The sequence below is a fragment of the Periplaneta americana genome, chromosome 16 (assembly GCF_040183065.1).
Source record: "Periplaneta americana isolate PAMFEO1 chromosome 16, P.americana_PAMFEO1_priV1, whole genome shotgun sequence".
In the NCBI taxonomy this organism is placed as follows: Eukaryota; Metazoa; Arthropoda; class Insecta; order Blattodea; family Blattidae; genus Periplaneta; species Periplaneta americana.
The window spans coordinates 18,569,109-18,593,579 of record NC_091132.1 but is presented as its reverse complement, the minus strand read 5'-3'; the positions used below and the strand labels follow the sequence as shown (position 1 = coordinate 18,593,579).

General features: G+C 34.7%; 2 protein-coding genes across 3 annotated transcripts in view; one reads left to right on the top strand and one right to left on the bottom strand.

Annotated features, from left to right (window-relative positions):
• Tsc1 (tuberous sclerosis 1 protein hamartin) overlaps window positions 1-5,257 on the bottom strand; it is an 83,720-nt gene extending 78,463 nt beyond the window's left edge. For both annotated transcript variants that reach the window (XM_069849272.1, XM_069849273.1), the window contains exon 1: window positions 5,106-5,257. The gene's annotated coding sequence lies outside the window, so the exon portion shown is untranslated. The remainder of the gene's footprint in view (window positions 1-5,105) is intronic.
• Window positions 1-24,471, top strand: part of LOC138716320 (synaptonemal complex protein 1-like) — a 67,569-nt gene that overhangs the window by 24,537 nt on the left and 18,561 nt on the right. The window contains exons 2-3 of the mRNA XM_069849275.1: window positions 18,203-18,459; window positions 20,332-20,595. Coding sequence (XP_069705376.1) covers window positions 18,223-18,459; window positions 20,332-20,595 — 501 coding nt within the window. The 5' untranslated portion in view covers window positions 18,203-18,222. The remainder of the gene's footprint in view (window positions 1-18,202; window positions 18,460-20,331; window positions 20,596-24,471) is intronic.

Below are 24,471 nucleotides of genomic sequence, written 5' to 3'. Positions count from 1 at the left end.
CAAAATCTACATTGATCCAGCAATGGCTAACAGAATATTCAGAATTCACTTATGATGGAAAAATAATATTCTGCAAGATTTGTAGCAAACAGGTATGTAACAATAGTTGAAATATATAAATTCTATTAATTTTAATGAGTAGGCCTATAATATTTGTACATTGACTGAGCTATCCTGAGGTATAATTCTTTTTAAGACCACTACACTTTAACCTTTTAAATTCCGATAGTTAAAGTATTTGCAGGTCATTAAAATTTTGATTGTTCGAACCCACTAACTTTGTGATAGAAATACGGCAAAACAACAATTAGGATTTTATTTTATTTCAGTTTACTTTACATTTTTAGATTTCGCAAGAAAAGAAGTGCCACCTAAAGCAGCATGTGCAAGGAGCGGCTCATAAGGCTAAAGCTCAGCAGAAAAATCAACTGCAACAAACTTTACTAACACAGCCTACTCCATCCAATCTCAGCAGCAATTTCTATGCTGATTTAACCAGAGCGTTTGTTGCTGCTAACATTCCCTGGAATGCAATTGAAAATCCGGTTTTAAGACAGTTTTTACAAAAATACTGCAAACAAAATATCCCATCTGAGTCGACCCTAAGAAAAAAATTACTTAGAATATACAATGAAACTTTAGCTTCCATTCGGGAGGATATAGGTGATTCTTACATATGGGTCTCTGTGGATGAAACCTCAGATCCTATGAATAGGTATATAGCAAATATGGTAGTAGGAAAACTTAGTCCTGATGGACCTTCGATTCCACACCTCGTATGTGTTAAGGAACTTTCGAAAGTGAATAGCCAAGCCATTGCTTATTTTGTAAATAAAGGCATACAGTCTTTATACAAGGGTAATATAGACGATTCTAAAGTTCTGTTGTTTTGTACTGATGCTGCCGCCTCATACATGGTTGCTGCAGCTCCACTTCTTAAAACATTTCATCCTAACCTCACGCATGTAACCTGTCTAGCACATGGCCTTCACAGGGTTTCTGAAACAATCCGGAATGAATTTCCTCTTGTCAATTCGTTTATTTCTAACACAAAAAAATGTTTTTGTAAAGCCCCATCCAGGATTTCAATATTCAGAGAGAACTTTCCAGATATCCCACTCCCACCTCAGCCAGTTGTTACACGATGGGGAACCTGGATTCAGTCAGTGGTGTATTATTCTAAGTATTTTAAAGAAGTGGTCACAGTTATTGATAAATTACCTGAAACTGATAGTGCAGCATGTGTGAAAGCAGTGAAAGATTGTCTGAATGACTCATGAGTGAAAAACGATATTGCCTACATAACATCAAACTTTTCTTTCATACCTGCAAGCATTGAACAATTAGAACGTGAAAAACAATCTCTTTGTAGCCAAATAGCAATAGTAAAGGAAGCTCAAGTGAACATACATTCTGCTTTGGGCGAAACTGGGAAAAAAGTTAAAAATAAGTGGGACAACGTATTAAATAAGAATGTAGGATTTTCATTGTTGGAAAAAGTATCAAGAGTGATATCGGGGGAAAGTGTAAATGTTCCAGTAAGTATTGATGTTTCTATTGTACCTAATTTAAAATTTGCGCCTCTCACATCAGTTTCGGTTGAAAGAAGTTTTTCTGCTTTCAAAATGATTCTCAGTGACAAAAGGCAAAGGTTAACTGTGGAGAATTTAGAAAAAATTCTGGTGGTGTACTGTGCAGATAATTATAATAAAGTCTGAGCATGGAACTGAATTTCAATAACTTAAAATGAGTAATCTTGATATCAATAATCATTATTTCATTAGTTTCAATATATTAAATTTGTGCAGCTCTGTTTATAAATATAATATAGTATTCTTTTTTAATGTTTAAACATACTTTTTTGTGCGTATTTTAGTGTAGAACTAAAAATTTCAGTGAAAGAAATAAGTATGATACCTTGATGTACCTAAAATGCCTATTTTCATTAAAATAGAGCCTAATTTTACAAACTTTTAGCTTATTTTAGACGCCTAAAACTGCAATTTTTAGTGCCTAAAAATCCGATGTCTAGTGATCATATCCACATGTAGTTTTATATAAAGATGTGCCGCATTGTAAAGCTACATACCTGTCAATTGGTGATCACATTCACATGTAGTTCTATATAAAGATGTGCCGCATTGTAAAGCTACGCACCTGTCAATTGTGATCACATCCACATGTAGTTCTATATAAAGATATGCCGCATTGTAAAGCTACATACCTGTCAATTGGTGATCACATCCACATGTAGTTTTATATAAAGATGTGCCGCATTGTAAAGCTACGCACCTGTCAATTGGTGATCACATCCACATGTAGTTCTATGTAAAGATATGCCACATTGTAAAGCTATGCACCTGTCAATTGGTGATCACATCCATATGTAGTTCTATGTAAAGATATGCCGCATTGTAAAGCTATGCACCTGTCAATTGGTGATCACACCCACATGTAGTTCTATATAAAGATATGCCGCATTGTAAAGCTATGCACCTGTCAATAGGTGATCACATCCACATGTAGTTCTATATAAAGATATGCAGCATATGAAGCTATCCACCTGTCGTTAGGTGATCACAATCACATGTAGTTCTATATAAAAATATGCAGCATAGTGAAGCTATGCACCTGTCAATAGGTGATCACAACCACATGTAGTTCTATATAAAGATATGCAGCATAGCAAAGCTATACACCTGTTGTTAGGTGATCACAACCACATGTAGTTCTATGTAAAGATATGCAGCATAGTGAAGCTATGCACCTGTCAATAGGTGATCACAACCGCATGTAAAGATATGCAGCATAGTGAAGCTATGCACCTGTCAATAGGTGATCACATCCACATGTAAAGATATGCAGCATAGTGAAGCTATGCAGTTGTCGACAGGTGATCACATCCACATGTAGTTCTATGTAAAAATATAGAGCATATTGAAGCTATGCACCTGTCAATAGACATCACATCCACATGTAAAGATATGCAGCATAGTGAAGCTATACACCTGTCGTTAGGTGATCACAACCACATGTAGTTCTATGTAAGGTTATGCAGCATAGTGAAGCTATGCACTTGTCGACAGGTGATCACATCCACATGCAGTTCTATGTAAAGATATGCGGTATAGCTTGCAGTGTAGTAAAGCTATGCATCTATGGATTTTTTCGTTTTATTCTAGTAAGTAAAACAAAAATATCTTTATACTTTATAAATCCTCATGGGTTATTATAAACACTTTACTAAAATAATCATGCTTTCTAGATAATTTTTTTTTCATCCAAAAATACCATGTGCTCATCTTGTAGCCTAAGAAATCCTGAAATTAATCTTACTACGGCTGCAGAAGAAAGAACTTTCTAACAATTCTTGAATTCACGAATGATAATGACAATGGTGGTAGGCCTAGTTGGTGATGACAGTAATAGTGGTGGTGGTATCAATCAATGTGTGTCCCTTATGTATTGACATTAGGGATTTCCTAAGAATCTAAATTTTTAACACTAACAAAACTACAGAGGACAAAGGAAGACCGGTAATAAATTCTTATTAACTACTGCAGATATAATAAGCAAATAAGGTATATCGTGCAAAATATCTGTGAGCCTACAGCATAAGCCTAGGATATATTTAACAAAACAATAAAAGCAAACAATCTGACTGCCTAAACACATACACGAAATTAACTTGCTCACTTCACAGGAATATATTTGGCTACAGCTACTTTAAAGAGTATACACTGGTAGACTCACTTTTACTGAACTACACATATTATAACGAGACTAAATTAAGCATGTCATAGTCAGTGCATAAATTTACTGCTATTAACAACAAATTTGTAACCGGTTAGACTACCAGTTGCTATGATGAAGTAATATTGAGCACATTATCACTATGTATGATTTTGTGACAGACGTATACAACACAATACATCTTCACACTAGTCCATGAATAACTGCTCGACCTTGCAACACATTTATCTATGCATACTAAACAGACAATATTTGTAAACGACAATCTCTACGTACAGCAATCATGTAATTTAAAAAAAATGTTTGTTGTGTTACAATCATTCTAAACGTTTTATTTTAGAAATATGAACGGGAAAGTGAGTGATAGCTGTCATTATGTACTGAGAAAGACTTTACAGAAGACACCATTTTAAATAAAATAGAATTTTCTATCAACGTCAAAAAACGCATATCTACTGAGTATTCTACGACTATTTCGTTAAATTTCACTATTTTATAATTACATAAATATAAACAGTACTGTGTCATTTGCAAACAACATTACATTCGAAATATATTAATTACCGGTAACATAGGTTATGTCATTCCATTAAAAGTAGCAAGTCAATTGGAAAGAATGGTATCATCTTTTCAAATGATTTCTTACTAATGTTCAAATTGTAAGAATCAATAAATAAAACTACATCACACTAACATGAAAATTATAAACAATTTAAACACCCGAAAAGTAAAACTATTCTACATATTAGTGATATCATTCCAACTTACCAGTTAGGTGATCAGACGCAATTATGTACCGTAGTCTAACATCTAAATATCACTTCGGAGATTTGAAACAATTTCAAAAACCGATTGCAAAATACGCCAAACATGACTATATTTAATAATACGAAAATGACAAGTCTGGTATCGACTCCAGAACAAAATTTACACAACACTTTATATTCCGTCAGTGCAGTAACTCCGCCCTAAATCAATTTAATTTTCCTCATTTTCATTACATCGACTGACTGTCTTGCTTATTTTCAACCCAAAACAAAAATAATGTAGTTTGAAACTATATTTTTGTAGTTTTATATAGCGAAGTCCCAAAGTATTGAATATTTCTTCACAAAGCGTTGAGAAATCTTATTCACTTATTCACAAAACAAAACTATAAGTGTAGGCCTATATATTATATGAGAAATAAATCATTATATGCTGATGTAACTTGATAAATCTTCGATTTTCGTGCAGCCTTGTATGTTTTTATCTCTCCGAGACCTATTAACATGAAATCACGTACATGACAAACTTAATGGAGACCTTGCATTATTACTGAAGTATACTGCAATACACTCAACATTATTTACCATTTTGTTTCAAATAATGTGCTAGCTAAATACGCTAGCAAAAATCCATTAGACAATTATTCTTGCAGACACCTGGAACAAAAGCAAATTAGCCTCTGCACTCTAGGCACTGCTCCAGTCTCGCTGAAACTATCGAAACATCTGATTTGCAGTCCTGCTACTTCTCCCAGTCACCACATGCGGCGGCACCTTCCATGCAATTTCACCAAGGTTAATCGAATATTAAGTATATCTCTGCTTTATTCAGACTTTAGAGTTACAAAATATAATAGTTGCTTTCATGAAGTTGCATAAAGCATAAAAATTACAGTATTTAATTTACAGAGCGTAAATATCACTCAGGACAGAGTTGGCTTAGGACAATTAAAGGAAATAGTATAACAAACCAGGAGCACCAAAGTAAAATATCTGAAATATGAAAGTGGTTAAAAACTTTTATCTTTTGGTATTTCCTATTTACCAGCATTAGAGATAACTGATCCTTTTCCAGAAATTTAATCCGAGCAAATGTAACTTTTCATTCTACAAAGATATTTTACAATGTTACATAGCGGGAATCAGATTATTGTTTAAAACGTGAGGTACTTTTCTTTTTTATTTTAGTACGATATTTTACGACGCTTTATCAACATCTTAGGTTATTTAGCGTCAATCTCAAACTCAAATCATTACACGTAGCACAAATAAGTACCGTAATGTAACATTCATATCTACACTTTAGCCCTTATTATTCTGAAGTTACATTTGTAGCAAATATTTTATTATAAAAACACCGGACAGCTGTGTACTGTGTATAGCAGCATTGACATGAGTGCGAAATATCGCGGACCTGACATCTAGCAGAGCGGTGTGGAATTACGTTCACAAATAACATAGCGGGAATTTGATTATTGTTTAAAACGTGACGAACTTTTTTTTTTATTTTAGTAGGTTATTTTATGACGCTTTATCAACATCTCAGGTTATTTAGCGTCTGAATGAGATGAAGGTGATAATGCCGGTGAAATGAGTCCGGGGTCCAGAACCGATAGTTATACCCAGTATTTGCTCGTAACGGGTTGACGGAAAACCCCGGAAAAAAAACCTCAACCAGGTAACTTGCACCTACCAGGAATCGAACCCGGGCCACTTGGTTTCGCGGCCAGACGCGCTAACCCTTACTTCACAGGTGTGGACAATGGGGTACTAATGTGGAATAATACAGTATATGAGGCACTTAAGAAATGTTGAATAGTATTTAATGTAATGTTATTATTTTGTATCAAAACTGGATATTATGAGAAATATTGCATACTTCGTATTACTTTCCGTAATTAATTGTTACATATATATATTTTTTTTTTTTGTTTCAGTGAGACAAAATTAATTCAGACATTAAGAATGCATTTACAGTAACGCATTATACATCCATTGCTGACAACTGCAAAGATAAATTTGATAGTAATATTATGCTTATTAGTAAAGGCATGTGGACAACAATAAAACTTACTTTGATAAAACCTTAAAATTTCCAATACATTTTAATTTCTATTCATTTATTAGGCCTAAATAAGAAAGCTAATTTTTATTGTTCTATCAACACAGAGTCGAAGGCATTAGAACTACTAAAGAATGTTGTTGACTCACGTTTTATGATCCGTCGGAAATCGAAAGTATGATTTGGAGCAGATTGCAATGCTGTAGTTGTAGCAGTTATAAACAGCACATATACATCCTGACATTTTTAGCACTATAATTAATATAATTATTTACTAGCCCAGTAACAATCTACATTATAGTAGATTACAGTTTGCTGCGCGAGTTTCAGCACACCCTGCCGCCTAGGTAGCAGCATCTGCGCCGTTAGCGCGCAGAACTGCTAGCTGCCCGGTATTATTATAGTAAGGTATTTGCTTATATCATGAGTCATAACATTACATCTACTGAAAAAACATCTTAAAAGAAAAGGATCTCGGAGATGGCTTACCAGAACATGCAAGATTCTAAAAGTTCATCCTTTAAAAAAAAATAGAACATTTTTTAACGTTAAAATGCTATATCTGTACTTATTACATACAAATAGAAACTAAATTCATTCTATGTAGTAAATTAATTCGCTGTGATAAATTTTATTAAAGTACTCAAGATAAAATTTATTCTGTCGAACCTCTGAAATATTGGTGTTTATGTAGGTAACCTACTGACAGACTTGTACTTCCCATACTAGTATTTTGGTATAATATGCATTTACATATGGTTCATGTTAGCATTTTATTTAAATAAGTGCTTAATAGAAAATGTAAATTATTACAATCTTCCATTGTATCAATTTTCAATTACACATGTATAAAGTTTTGTTAATAAAATTTAATAAACTTTAACTATTATAATATAAGTGGGCATTATATTTTTCTTATCTTCTTAAATTTTTAATAATATGTTTATTTGTGTAACATTTCAGTTAAGTAGCTCTTTCCTTTCTTCGTAAGTACGAGTATAAACTACTTTATCATACCACGTCAATATATATTTTGTTTTACGTCATTTCTGTATGTGTAAGATATTAGTATATTAATAAATTGTAGTAAAATAACTAAAACCTACTTCACTACTTAAAAGCATTTTTAAAAAGTACCGATAATACAGAAATAAATTACTTTTTGCAACACCATATTTGTTCAGTTTCTCAACGCATATTTTCATTTAAAATGTTTAATAATTTTAAGAAGTTTGCAAATTGAATTCAGAATTCGGCTTGAAACCAGCAATTTAACATTAATCTGCTGTTTATTTTATATAATATTTTTGCCTTCTAACAATAATATATTCATAATAAAACACAATTATAATAGATAATATAGACATTATACACTCACTGATATTTTGCTAATTTTACTAGTCGAACAAAAACACCACCGAAATGTTACCGCTGTTATTAATTTCAAGCAGGATGTACTCGTACAATGAGATATAACAATGCCCACAAATTTGATGTGCGGGTACCATTGAAATTGTCTGCTGAAAAGCTGGTAAATTCTACATTATACAGTACTAAATAGAATAGACAAATGAAGTTTCGACGTCAGAATTATCGAAGAAATAAGCATTATTATTCCAAATTTACTGTGACGTACTTCTAAAAGGTAATAATTCGTACTGAGCTATGCTTTTCTAACTTCGTAATATTTGGTATACAATGCCTGTAATTATAATAAATTAAAATAATTAATATAAATAATCATTTAAACTTTTAATCATCACTTCAGACATGACTAGACGAAGATTTTCACAATAATGATGAAATCATTCACTTACAACGAATAATAAGAAATTGTTAAAGTTGGTATGAATCAGGACGACAGTAAAATATGAGTAAAGCGATGTTCATATTATCTTATTGATTGATTGTTATTTATATTTTAATTGAACTTTGGTTTTTGAAGTGATATTTATGTAATTACTTTTCTATATGAAAGTGATTTCTATGATATAAGGCACTGAAACATATGTAATCAATATATTGGTATGTACATACTGCATATTATTGAAAACACGTACCATCTTGCTTATCAAGAATAGGTTATAACTATTTCAAGAGATTGTACTAAAGCAGGGTAGAAAGCAGTATACTTTAATGCAATATAATAATACGTAGTTTTTATCTTTCATAATACTGACAGTGTTATAAAATACCAGCTTTCACATTAAGTCACAAATATTAATATTTTGCTCACGTAACGTTGCTATGTCGCATAATATCCCACCGTATTAAGAAATTGTAATTTAGCATCCGAAATTGTTAAGTATTGGTGCTTTTTTGTTTACTTCAATGTGTTTCTTATAAAATATTGTAATGCTATTAAAAATCAAATATAATATATACACATTAAAGTTATTAGCTTCATGCTCATTCAGTCTTCCCTAATATCATTGGTGTGACGTTACAGTATGTAATATTCCAACAGCATATATTTTCGTTCCTAAGAAGTGAAACATTACTGCACTATATATTTCCATACATAAAGCTACATCTTCACAGTTCAATTTTCCATGCGCTTACGTATGTAATCTGTGAAGAATATTGAAAGAATCAAGTTTAAAACGCGCATTCAATTCAGATGCATTAGGATTTTGTGTCTACATGGTGCGCCGTTTCGAACGTCATCTTCACTACGTATGTATATATTAATATTAAATATCGATCTTGCAGTCGACCTGGTTGGCGAGCTGATATAGCGCTGGCCTTCTATGTTCAAGGTTGCGGGTTCGATCCCGGGCCAGGTCGATGTGCTTAAATGCGACAGGCTCATGTCAGTAGATTTACTGTCATGTAAAAGAACTCCTGCGGGACAAAATCCCGGCACATCCGGCGGCGCTGATATAACCTCTGCAGTTGCGAGCGTCGTTAAATAAAGCATAACATTATTATTATCGATCTTGCATGCATTGCTTGAATGCGTAAAGCTGAAAAAAAAAGTTGAACCGTGTCGATGCACCTTAAGCATTGCTTGTTCGTCACCCGTTGTAGAAAATCATGTCAACTGTACAAAACACATGCTTTTCCCTATTCATTCATTTGAATAGGAATATCGCAATGTTATTTTCCTTTCAAATTACGCGGGAGGATTTGAAGTTTCATTCATGCGCCATGCGGAAGCGTTAGGAGTCTAGAGTCCTTCGATTGTAAGAGTCAATAAGCATACTCCTTCTGATTCGTTGGATCCAACCATGACTTCCATTATCATACAGTTAATAAATCTAGGTAGACATATGTACTCAAATAAAATTAAACTGGGTTGATAAAATAATTAATTCTTCATTATCTGTAACGTCTAGAGCAGTGGATCCCAAAATTGGAGTCGCGATCTCCTCGAATCCTCGGCCTCATCTCGTCAAAGGTACCATTTCGCAATCACCAACCATCGACGCTAATAACCTAGTAGTTGATACAGCGTCATTGAATAACCAACTAAAAAAATACATTTTTGTAGTATTTCGAAACATAAACAACGTTGAACATAAAACTAAAAAAAATATATATATATATATTTCAGTAGGCTAGTTATAAAGTTAACGAAGTTGAAGTGGGGTGGTCATGTAGCAAGGCAGCAACAAGGCAGATGGGCGCGGGAAAATACCATGTGGGACCTCTACATAGGAAGGAGAACACAAGGCAGGCCAAGAAGAAGATGGGCAGATACATTCAAGCAGCAGCTGGGAGGGAACTGGTCAACCATCGCCCGCAACAGGAACGAGTGGAGACAGATAGTGAACAAACTCATACAGAACTAAAATTTGACAAACTTTAGTGTATCTCACATAGTGAATGTGAATGTGAATATTGTTCACGTGAAATAGTTCATCATGTGAACCACACCAATCGAGTTTCCCTCCTGTAGGAGGGCTTAGCCCTTCATGGGACACAGTGGCTTCATTAATTAACAATTTATTCATTCATTCAGTTATAAATTAAAAAAAAAATAATGCGATAAATGAGCCTATAAAAAGAAAGTAGCTTCTCAAATTTGAGCTTTACATTAGATACGCGCACGCACACACACTGATATCATTTTCAATTTCAAGAAGATTTCTCCCTTTCGTTTTGATAGCAATCATAAATTAACAGAAATTCATTTTGCATAAATACGAGTTTGCAAATGTTATAAAAAATTTAAGAGCTCCTTTTGCAAAATCGAGGTATTCTTGCTTTCTTTTGATTCGAAACTGGTACCCTCTACGAAAAAAATATAGTTTCAACATTCCATCGGTAAATATGTACATATTTCAATGAGTGTTTTCTTAATATTGTAATTATTGAATTTGAGCCAGTTGAAGGTAACTTTCTCATGAACAATAATAATAATAATAATAATAATAATAATAATAATAATAATAATCATCATCATCATCATAATTATCATCATCATCATCATCATCATCACGGTCCTGTCTTGTTTCGGTTCAATACTCCATCGTTTCCTTGGCCTTTGTTTTGGCTTGTAATCCAACATTCTTACTTACTTACTTACTTACTTACTTACTTACTTACTGGCTTTTAAGGAACCCGGAGGTTCATTGCCGCCCTCACATAAGCCCGCCATTGGTCCCTATCCTGAGCAAGATTAATCCATTCTCTATCATCATATCCCACCTCCCTCAAATCCATTTTAATATTATCCTCCTACCTACGTCTCGGTCTCCCTAAAGGTCTTTTTCCCTCCGGCCTCCCAACTAACACCCTATATGCATTTCTGGATTCGCCCATACGTGCTACATGCCCTGCCCATCTCAAACTTCTGGATTTAATGTTCCTAATTAGGTGAAGAATACAATGCGTGCAGTTCTGTGTTGTGTAACTTTCTCCATTCTCCTGTAACTTCATCCCTCTTACCCCCAAATATTTTCCTAAGCACCTTATTCTCAAACACACTTAACCTATGTTCCTTTCTCAAAGTGAGAGTCCAAGTTTCACAACCATAAAGAACAACCGGTAATATAACTGTTTTATAAATTCTAACTTTCAAATTTTTCGACAGCAGACTGGATGATAAAAGTTTCTCAACCGAATAATAACAGGCATTTCCCATATTTATTCTGTGTTTAATTTCCTCCCGAGTATCATTTATATTTGTTACTGTTGCTCCCAGATATTTGAACTTCTCCACCTCTTCAAAAGATAAATTTCCAATTTTTATATTTCCATTTCGTACAATATTCTCGTCACGAGACATAATCATATACTTTGTTGTAATCCAACATAATTTTCGAATATTGTGTATTATTTCTTATACTTTGAATATGTTCACTTCGGTTCTTTTTAGTCTTATTACAGTTATTTAATTTAAAAAATGGGCACTTTTTCATTAATACAGTAGTTGTCTCCCCAAAGCTCCGCAATATCGCACTATCGGGAAGAGGCGCCCAATCTGGCGAGTCTGCGATATCCTGACGTCCCCAGTCAATCAGATGCCGCAATGGGTAGCCTAACTACTTAGGCGGATTGTTGTTTTCCAACCACAGCCATACATAATTATTTTGCGCTCACGTATTGCGATTTCAGATTCCTTGAAAATGAACATGGAACTCTTGATTGAGTCCATGAGGAAAATCCGTGTCTTTAAGGTTATCGGAACACATCGTACAAAGACAGCAGGGGAAAGAAGAAGAAATGGAAGGAGACAGGGCCGCATTTCGCTCCTAGGCAGTGCTAAAAATCCCCCCCCCCCTAAACTCCCACAAACAATTTATGAGCAGCTATTATACAGGTCATGTTTAATTGATATTAGTTTTAAATGAAATGTTACAATTCAGAAAATAATAAATTACTGGAATCAAAATATATGCATACTTCATTCACACTTTCTTCACAGAGAAAGCGATGCCATCGAAGCAACGAAACATATTCAAACTTATTCCTTGTTGAAACAAAATTGATTTGTGAATGGCAAGCTATGGTTTATTTTTCAGCATTGGTTTTGTTAGTGGTATAATATTATTACGAGAATTTCTTACTTCGATTGGAAGTATAAAGTAAATTGAAAAATAAATTCCAACTCTTTGCGGAATAAACATTTCATATCGAATTAATAGTGCATATGCTGGAAAGTGATTAAATAGTAGGCTATTGTTGATGATAGCCTATATTATATTGGAAATGTAACTGAGAGTTGTGGTTACATTCATAGCGATAAATAATAAACGGATATCCAATTTGTTTTAAACAATGTATTCTTGTTTATACGAGCAGTTAAATTTGAGTAGTTCTTCTTCTTCTTCCCTTCAAGTATTAGGCCAAATGGCCTGTTACGATCTCACAGTTGAATTTTCAATCCAGCGCTTCTTTGGACGACCGAGAGATCTCTTCCCGTTTGGACGATAGTGGAGCATGACTTTTGGGATTCTATCTCTATGCAAGCGATGCAGATGATTTATCCAGTTGTTCTGATAATGTTTTACGTGATTAATTACAGGTTATAGTTGTAATTCTTCCATTACATCTTCATTGCGTTTGTGATCCCATTTCGTAAATCCCGCTGTATATTTCATAAATTTCATTTCATTAGCCGTTATTCTGCTTTCGTCTTTCTTCCTCAATGTCCATGCCTCACTTCCGTAACAAAGTACAGGTCTCGCCAAGGTCTTGTAAAGGCGAATTCGAGTATGCCTTTGTACTAGGGAAGGTTTCATAATGGTGTTAGCTAATTATTCCCATTGTTATGGTGTATTTAGAAATTTTCTGTGAAATGTCTACTTCATTGAAAAAAAGATAATGTGTATCCGAGATATGTAAAATAATTTATCCTTTCTAATATTTTTTAATCTAAACATATTTTGCTAGGCACAGGATATTTTCCGCAGAAGGCCATAATTTTAGTTTTATCTTTATTGATTTTCATATCATATTTAATTCCAATTTTGTTAAAATTACAAATTGAACGTTGTAATTCATCTTCTGAGGATGCCACCAGAGCTAAATCGTCTGCAAAAAGTAATGAATCTAGTTGTAAAAGTCTATTGAGTTGTATATATCCATGAGGCAACTGTTTCCATTCTCTAATTATTTGATTCATATATATATATATATATATATATATATATATATATATATAATAAATAGCACCGGTGAAAGGCCGCTGCCTTGTCTGACTCCTGTATGAATCTCTGTCCATTGCGATAATTTAATTTAAGTAGTTTCATAGTATAATAACGTGATACTGGCATCACAATAGATGCTAATTATGCAGCCGCCTTCTCGCCACGACAGAGACAATGCGATAACAAAACAATATCCGCCTTCTACAAGGTGTTCAAGAACAAACTTCAGAAAATATTTACGAACAAGTGTTTTAAAAACAAATTTCACTGTAAAATGAAAATGGGGGGAAAAAAGGAAAGAAAAGAAGGGGGGAAAGAGAGAGAGAATGCCGCCCCCTGGAAATTGCCGCCTTAAGCAACTGCCTAGGTTGCCTAGGCCTAAATCCGGCACTGTTTGGCATTGGCGGCCATTTTGGGCGTGGGCAAAAATTTCCGGACACTATATCTCGTGACTTCGATGTGCTAGCTCGTTGACTTTGATGCGAAACGGAAGATCTATAGATCTGTCGATTTAACCCAGATGTATTTACGTAAAACCCATGGCTGTGTCCCCAACCAGCCACATCCCGATTTATTTCGAACCGAAACGGAATACTTTCGTACGATTATTGTATCATACTCTGAGTGTAGAAAAAGGAATCACATAGATAAAACAAGAATTATCCGTACAAATATTTGTACGCAAGAAAATCAAAGATAATAGATTCTCTGAAGTCAATTCTATTTTCTTGACTACAGAGTGCGGGGAAAAGGAAAATCTGTTGTCATGGTGACGGCACGATTGGCACTCTAAAGTAGGTCAAGTCATAAAAATGAGTTCGGAGATAAATGAAAATTAAACTTGGAACCCTTATTACAAATAATTTTCTACACAAATAAAACACACCAACTGGTAGTATTCTTTGATTTTTGCACACCCACTTGTATAATTTAACTTGTGTGTTCATCTGGGGAACAAAATTCCATCTGCACAAAAAAATGACTTATATCCCTTTACCCGAACAGCACAGGATTAATGTAGGCCTACAGTACTTGAAATTACCGCGAAACTATCTTTAAAAAGTTGTCCTGTTGCACATAGTAATGTGTCTCAAATAAGCGATGACAGTACAGTAGAACCTCGATTATCCGTCACCCTATTAACCGATTGGTGGATTATCCGACTCTCTCTCTCTCTCTCTCTCGCTATTTTTTGCTGCAGAAAAATACTAAGTACTGTACAATATGTTAACACGCATTTTTTATACGGAAGGTTATTGCCATTCTTTGCCGTTACCAGTGGCGTAGCATGAAATTTTGAGCAGGGGAAGCTAACTCAAGTTGTCTTTCATGCAATATGAGAAAATGTATTACAAAAATACAGTCTTAAAATAAATAGTAGTCAATTTCAAGTCAGCAGTCGAAGATTGGTTGGAACATCGTAAGTAACACCAATAAGGCATGACCTCAAATGAGACGTAATAAAATACGATTTCACGGTTTACACATATCTCTTAACAAATAGACACGTATACGTATAACATTAGCTCACTCCCTGTCATACTTAGAGAAATCACAATATTAGTATCATTACGTAAGTATGCGTCTGTCCTTTGGTTGTGTCCTTCATTGACAGCAAGGGAGTCGGTCATTTGTTTTTTAAATCACACTTTTGTTCGTAAGTCAGTCTTGATAATACAATTGTCCTAAAAAAATTCAAGTAAATTAGTGTCAGGAACTGTTATTTCGCTCATTATTTATTATATCAGCCACAATGCACACTAACACTTCAACTGAACACAACTGACGAAAAGGGATAACTCGGAAACTACTTATTTTAAATGTTAAAGCTAGCTTCTTTTCGAGCCTTGCGACTAGGGTAGTTTAAAAGGGATGGAAAATCTGCGGGGTGGATTACACAGAAGAAACCGGTCTGCTTGGAAGCTGGTGTGTGCAGGCTTCTTGTTTGCTGCTGCATCACAAATAATCCTGAGCTGCCGCATCACAATATTTAACGCGTAAATATAAACTCTATTAAAATTAATAAATAATTTTCTCCATAAACTGCAGGTTTCTTATGAAATTATTATTAACTGGGGAAGCTAAGCTTTTTAGCTTACATTGACGCTACGCCACTGGCCGTTACACAGTATGTAGTATGAATGCTACCGTTACCAGCAGTAGAAACACTTTTGGGAGGAGGTTTTTTCACAACTTGTAAAATATCAATATCAGCTTTGAAAGAAATGACCCCAAGAACTTTCGCACAACTGCAAATCTCTGCATCATTTAGTCATTCTGTGCAAAATGTCCAAAGAAAACGTGTTGAGCTGTTTGGGAAAGGAAAAACTGTGGCTCATAGCGCATCAGAATACAAGATTGGCATTAGAAATAGGCGCAATTTAATAGAATAAAACAAAGTAGTATGTATTACTGTATTTCACTGTTTTCGTTATAACCAGCATAACATTGTATATTGTGTAGTATGAAGACACCAATAGTTGCAGTATGGTAGGAATTTCAAATTATGAAACCAAGTATTATATGATTAATTTATGAAAATATTTCATGGTACGGTTTATCCGATTTTTTCGATTAACCGTTCAGTCCATCTCCTTCATTACCACGGATAATAGAGGTTCTACTGATATTCAAATAATTAATTTTTTTTTTACAGTCTCTTAATTTGCATTACATTACATACGAAAATGAATATCAATACAGGTAGTCTTGAGGTGTTAATTTCCTCGCCTTGCTTTCTGGATCGAAAATATGGAACTATAAGAGCAGCGCAATGCTTTCATTTTGATTATATTTTTAAATCAAAATTTAAATTTGAAATAAAAATGCAAAAAAGTTATTCTTGTCTTGTTCATTTATTAGTTACGGCGCGTCCCAGGAAGGCGTGCCTCACAATTTGAGAACCGCTGGTTTATAGAACAAATTTTTATAGAGCTGACGGTAACGAAATAATTTTGTAATGGATTAGGCAACTCACTTAGCGGTGAGTTCGTTGGAGGTAAGGCCCCCCCTAGTGATGACTTCCTGGGGGCACTCACCCTCTTCACCCATGAAGTCGGCGCCTGTGTCCCACAGTACTGCAAGGCCACTCTGCATTTTAATAGTCTAAAGTTGATAACAGTTTCCAGGAATGTTTCAACTTGGTGATGAGTCAAAGACCTTCAACAGATGGCTGCGGGGAAGAAGTTGGCGAACCTTTTAATATGTTGCTCACAATCCTGTTCACTATGCTCTACAGCAGAGGTTCCCAGTTGGTGACCTGCAGGGGTCCAGGAAAGATTTCAATGATGAAGTTTCTGTTACAGATTAATATTTTCATGTCAATTGGACAAATGTTGTGTTGTTCTGTAATATAGCCCACTTAGCAGATGTTAGTTGTATGAAATCATATACTACTGTACTTCTTCTTCTTCTTCTTCTTCTTCTTCTTATATCCTGTTGTTCCTAGGTGGAACATAGGGCAGCAGTAAAGTTCCTCCAGCGTACTCTGTCGCCAGCCATCTGTTTCACCTCTTTCCAGCTTTTCCCACATCTGTCTACTTCCTCCTCTATTGATAGTTTCCATGTTTTTCTAGGCCGTCCTCTCTTCCTTACTCCTTGTGGATTCCAATCAATTGCAGTCTTCTCAATAGCTCCATCTGGCTTTCTCATCGTGTGCCCTATCCAATTCCATTTTATTTGTTTTATTTGGTAACATATTTGTGATTGGTTAGTTCTTCTCCACAGTTCTTCATTTGCTATTATTTCCGGCCATCTTATATTTAGAATACGTCTCAGACATCTGTTGACGACCGTCTGTATCTTTTTATTTATTACATCCGTAATTTTCCGTGTTTCACAACCATAGAGGAGGACTGATTTTACATTTGTGTTACACAGTCTGAGCTTTGTCTTCAATGAGATGTTGTTATTCCGCCATATGGGATATAGCTGTACAAATGCTCAATTTACTAGCCGAATAATACTATTGTACACTGCATTAGAAAAGTCGCAGACCATTTCCCAGTCAATAATGTCAATGTCAATGAGGAAATGGTAGGAGAAGCATTTAAAAGGTACGCGAAAACGTGTCCTTACAAGGGAACTTGGGGCTTAGAAAACTGAATATGAGAGTCCAAGCCCGATAGCCATTTGTCTCACTCCAAATTTCGCCGTTTTATTGAAGGAACTATAGATAATTTTGAAGGGGAAAACCGTAAAAAATGAACGTAACCTAACAGCTACCACAATCATATTTACTAAGTGTTGGTATTGCTAGCCCCATGATTAGAGAGGGGTGGATTAGAATGAGAGAGGTTGGAGGCAGGTAAGAAGACAAGTTGTTCCAGTTAGAGTATGCTACTAATTAATTTATTCGTACAGGGTACTTAGCTACCTCACTTGTTATACAAAATGCACTGCGATTTTTCCAAAACACTGTATTTCATGTCAAATATTTGTCCTGGTGAACAAAAGGATTGGAAACTGTGACACTAACAAAAGTATCCCGCTCTTTTAACTTCAGTTTCTGGAATTTATTTCAGTTTTATGAGACTGTATTCAAATGGCAGATCAAGAAGAAAATGAAGTTCCACCAGAAAGTGAAGCTCAAATAGAGGATGAAGCTCCGCCAGGAGGCGAGGTTCCACCAGAAGGCGAGACTCCACCAGAAGGTGAGGCTCCACCAGAAGGCGAGACTCCACCAGAAGGTGAGGCTCCACCAGAAGGTGAGGCTCCACCAGATGAAGCTGTACCAGAAAGTGATGCTCCACCAGAAAGTGACGTTGCTCCAGAAAGTGAGGTGTGCACTCAGAAAATGCAAACTTAAATTTATCTTTGTTTTATGAACAGCATTAAGTTAACAATTATTGTAATTGACGTAGATATTTTACTGATTTTATGCCCAGTATTTCTGGAGTAGAATTACTAGTATGTTTTTCTCCACACTAAGAATGGGAAGGTATCTTTGTAATTGATCGTCACATAAAAATGCAACCTTCCTTGTTATTCTTTCCTTCTTGTTTTTCTTGTATTCCTCTTCTTTTTGTGCTCCCCTCGCTCTTCTTGTTCTCTTTGCGTTCCATTTGTTCTAATGTATTCCTATTGTTATTCTTGTTTTTCCCTTTTTCCTCCTTGTCTTCACTTAGTCCTTCTGGTTTTTACTTTTTTCTCTTTGTCTTCACTTTGTTTTCCTTGTCTTCCTATCATTCTCCTTATCTTTGCTTTATTCTCCACATATTCTCCTTGTATTTCCCTTGGTCTTATTATTATCCCCTTGCATGCATACGTCAACATATATGCCTAACCTGGAGTCAGGTCACAAAGGGGAACACTGAAGGAGGAAGATTCGATCCGGTGCTGTGGATTGAATTCGGCGTAGCTCAGTGGTCAGGGCGCTTGGTACATAGAACCAAGGACCCAGGTTCGATCCCCGGTGCCACAGCGAATTTTTCTCCTCAAATATGTTGTGTTGTTGTTGTTATCTAATGCCGGGCTTTGGCAACGAAGCCATTAGTGTTCTTGCTCTCCAATATTTCTCTGTGGTGGATCCATCAGGTAGAACTTCACAGGTTATGAGATGATCTTCAGTCATTTCTTCTTCTTTGTTGCATAGAGGGCAATTTGGATTTGTGTAAATTCCTATTTTATTCAAGTGTTTGGCCAAATAATCGTGTTGTGTAAGCAGTCTAAATTTTGCTACTGCAGATTTACGTGGGATTTCTGGAATAATTTCTGTTTTTTTTTTTATTAAAATGCTCCATTGTTTATCTTTGGCTTTGGTACATAGTGCTTGGTTTTGCTTGATTTTATATTTATTTTTAATTAGTCTTTTGATGGATGTAAAAGGTAGGCTTGTATTTGTATTCTGAATTAAATTGGATCCTTTTTTGGCAAGAAAGTCAGCAGTTTCATTTCCAGCAATTTCGCAATGTGCAGGTATCCATTGCAATTGAATTATTTTCTGTAGTTTTTGAAGTTGTTGGATCATTTTGTGACATTCTTTAATTTGGATTGACATCATTTTATATGAATTTATTGCATATAATGCTGCTTTAGAATCAGAGAGAATGACAGCATTTTGAAATTTATCTATTCTGTACAGTAAGTGTTGGAGTGAGATATGAATAGCCATTATTTCCGCATCAAAATTTGTTGTATGATGTCCTGCTGGTTGATAAAATGAGAATAACGCACACGTAATTCCTGATCCTGAGTTGTTATCGATAGTAGACCCATCTGTGTAGATATGTAACCATTCTTCTGGTGGGTATCTATTGTTCACAGCTTCTAATGCCAGCGCTTTTAGTACAGGTTTGGAAGTTTCAGATTTTGTAACTGGTTCTTCTAAATCTAGTTGAGTGTTAATTGGTTCGAAGGTTAGAGGGTTTTCTTTGCTTAAAATGTTTTCTTTAGATTTAGGGAGATTCAATTGTTTTTATTTCCGTGACTTTGGACAGGAAACTTGTTTGTGTTTTCATCTCCTCAAATATTAATTGTCAACATTACAGAGATTATTCTGTAGGAAAAATTAATAAATCCATAATATTATATGGGCTACCCAAATTACCTCACTATACCCAAATTTACCCCGACTCACCCTACTGGTGGATTTGCATTGAAGGACCTGCTCTTGGGCAGAAACAATAAATGAATAAATGCATTTTTTTTTCAGCCAGAACAACAAATTGATACAGGACCAGATTCTGAACTTCCTCTACTAGAAACTGAAGGAACTACAGAACCAGTTACTGAAACATCAGAAGAAGAGCTAGCAGCTGAAAGCCCACGTAGGAGTGTGGATCGTACATCCACTGTTGGTAGCATTCCTGTGACAGACTCTGATGTCTTGACTCAGCTGAGGGAAGCTGATGAACACGCTATTAGAACAGCAATGCTGATACAAGAGATAAGGCAGTCTATTACTCGCTTCGATGAGGTAAGATGTAACATAACTTCCAGAGAGAAAATAGGATACTTTAAATTCCGGTATCGAACCCCAGTGTCTTTGGTAAGTTTTTTTTTTTTTTGCATTACTGTTGCAACATAACTTGAGATCTTTTGCACAGGCCCATGAATTGTCATTAATGGTATTGTTTTGCTTGTCATCAATTGACACACTCTTAGGAAGATTATAATCTATACCAATAATAAAACTGTAGCCGAAATTTTTCTGGTAATTTTCGATTTTCCAAAAATAATTGGTCCTAACATATATAATTAACCACCCTGAAACCGAAAATAGCATTTTTTAAATTTTTGTTTGTATGTCTGTCTGTATGTTTGTTACCTTTTCACGCGATAATGGCTGAACCGATTTATATGAAAATTGGAATATAAATTAAGTTCGCTGTAACTTAGATTTTAGGCTATATGGCATTCAAAATACTTTATTTAAAAAGGGGGCTTATAAGGGAGCCTGAATTAAACAAATCGAAATATCTCGCTTATTATTGATTTTTGTGAAAAATGTTACATAACAAAAGTTTCTTTAAAAATAATTTCCGATAGGTTTTATTCTTTACAAAATTTTGATAGGACCAATATTTAATGAGATAAATTAGTTTTAAAATTAAAATAACGCCATCTAAGATGGTGCAATGAATTAAGAACAAATGACTTTGTCTATAAGGGGCCTTGGACAACAACAATCGAAACAGGGGCCTTGGACGACAACAACAATCGAAAGCTATTAAACATAGCCTACAGAGAATGTTTCTGTGTTTGTATGAAGTAATATCAGAAGCTAAATTAACCGATTTGTATAATTAATTATTATTTCACCATTGGAAAGTATAGTTTTCTAGATGGACATAATGCTATAATGTTATTACAGTAACTTATGAGTAAATCGAGGACAGGTAAGATTAAAATAGCTTCTTATGCACAGAAAATTTGATAGGCTATTTTGTACATTCGTTTTCTGTATTTCTTAAAATAATATTTATGTACACACATTTTAATCTCAGAGAATTAACGAACGAGAGTGTATTGATTTAGTATGCAGTAATAGTACGTTAGTTTAGCAATCCATTATTTTATAATTCAAATTTTAACTATGCTCAATTGAATCGTGTTAAAATACATAAAATATATATGCAATAAATGCAATGCAAAAAAAAATTGGGTAATGAGAAAAGCAGATTATCTTGCGCTGTTGTAAAAGTTGTTCCCTAGATCAAACGTCCTATTTTAATTATGTAATTACTTTATATTTATTTCTAACAGGTGCAGCGGAGCACACGGGTATGGCTAGTAATAATAATAATAATTAAATTTGCCCACCTATTTTATTTAACGATAATAGTATGTGGATAAATGGCGAAAAAAAATGGTAGAGCAAATAGGAACAACACATTCGGTTTGGATCATTCATGACAAGGGTTATCAGATACTCATGAGTGAGAAACAGGGCAAAATGGTTCAAAAAGCAGGATACAAAAATATTTTATGTAAGTCCTATATGTTATGAATTTTTCAGATTAAAACGACCACTTAATGCTGAAAAATTGGCATTACTCGTTTATTTTCCTTTTGTTAAGTTTATTTATACACACTTTAACATTTAGGTCATACAGCGTGGGTAGAGCTACACAAGCTGATTAGACCTAAAGAACAAGATATAAGCCTACTTTAGATAAATAGATACTGGTATTGATAGTTATTTTAGTTAATTTTTAAGTCCCTAATCTTGAATCACTTCTTCTCTCTCCGCCAAAGGATTTAGAATCATTAAAGCAATCTCTAAAACTTATTTTGTATAGGACGTGACATAACAGGTTTTATTTTTAATGATGTTTCCTTAGTTGATCTTAAAATAAATATTGTTGCAAAAATTACAGAACCACCCCCGAGGTCCACAGAGACTCTTGAGAATAACAGTAGGCCTTGGACTATTGTTGTGGTCCTGTTTCTAATGTCATATTATGTTATACTGTATATAGCTTATATCAGCCGTGGCGAAAATGTGACTCACGAGCACATTGTGGCTCGCAATGGTAGCTATGCATTTCTCTTGCTTCCTACCTTTTCCAACCCCCACCCTCTCACTCACTGGAGTCAAACTCCATTCCATTTGTATTTGTCTCTGACCTGCGAGTGGCGTATCGTCGCAATGTCTCTCTCGAAACCATGTACCTCTACAAAAACGAAAGTTTCAAGTAGGATGGGAGGACGCATTTTTTGCTGCCAATATGATGAGAATATTAAATGTATGATTTGTTCACAAGTATTACGAAGAAAACGTTTGTATAACATAAAACGGCATTATACTACATGTTACTCATGAAACATTAAAAGGTTAAGTGTTATTGTTGTTGTTGTTATTATTATTATTATTATGATCATCATCATCATCATCTCTGTACGTCGATCCTTTTTCAGCAGATGTACGAATAATGCGATTAGATCTTCAATTTAAACTTACAGATTTACAATGTGATGTTAAATGAAAGCTACATGTAAGGACTTGACAAATGCACCTTCTAACACGTCTACAATCGTGACTGCTAAATCGCACTGTTTGAATTGTTGCCTCACACCCTCTACTTACCACCCTCAGACTTCTTTTTCTTCCCAAAGTTCAAAATTAATTTGGCTGGGAAGAAATTTTCGTCAAATGGAGAGGTTATCATAGAAGCAGAAGGCTTTTTTGCAGACCTCGAGGAATCTGTGTACAAGAAGGGTATAACAGCACTGGAGCACCAGAGGACCAAGTGTGTGAACCTCAGAGGGGATTATGTTAGGAAATAAAGATTGTTTCAGAATAATCCTAGATTAATTTATATTTCAGGCTATCAACTTTTCAAACAACCATCGTATATATGCATGCATGTAAAATGAGGAACTACTTTTTTACTAAATTTCACATGTAGCCTAATTAAAGAGTGTGATCCCAAAACACGTTGAGTCTATTTTTTATAAAAGTACTGGGCTAAAGAGTGGGTTAGTGGAAGTTAAACTATTATTAAGTAATTCTTAGTGTTTCATTTCTTTTAAGAAAGAAGAGTGATTGAGTGAATGAAAGTTAAACTATTATTAAGTCTTCCATTGAATGTGATGAAGCTGTCACTTGGTAATGCAAAAATCCTGCGCCAAACCAAGCCTAGAGGATCTATTAACAATAATGTTTGTTACCCATCATTCAGTTACTATATCTGCAGCAGTAGATTTTTTGCTCCGTCCCAAGTCGTTTTTGAAGTTCCACAACTGGTTATTCCGTGTTTCTTTCAGTTTGTCTAGGAAACCACATGATTTACATGTAGGGGAGTCCATCAGATGATGTTTTCTTTCCTGTCTGGGTATAATTTGGTTTATATAACAATAAAGTGTTGTCTGCCACGCAGCATGAATATTGGCCAGATGTATCTGTTTGAATTTCACTAAGGTAATAATTAATAATGTAAATCGTTCAATAACTGTCACAATTTATATTGTGCACAAAATCACGCCACTTCTCAGAATTCCTGGTCATTTTTCTTTCTCTTCACCCTGTGTTGTAGTTCACGAACAGTGCAAGGTAGTTAATGATCTTCGCGCAGATTTTTTTCAGCACTGTTCTTCAAAAACTGTCAATCGTTGAAACATTTCTATAGTCATTCATTTCAGAATTTCCCATGCTAGATAACTATATAATTCAAATTGAATTTAATAAAACACAAATCACGTCAATTTAGATACTGAGGGGAAGTTTAAAACCAGTCTTAATTGTGTATTATGTTTCACCCCCTTATTCCCAGCCACCCACCCACACTTTGAAATTTCAAATGGCACTCCATCTTGTATTTAAATTTGAAAGAATATAAATGATAATTTG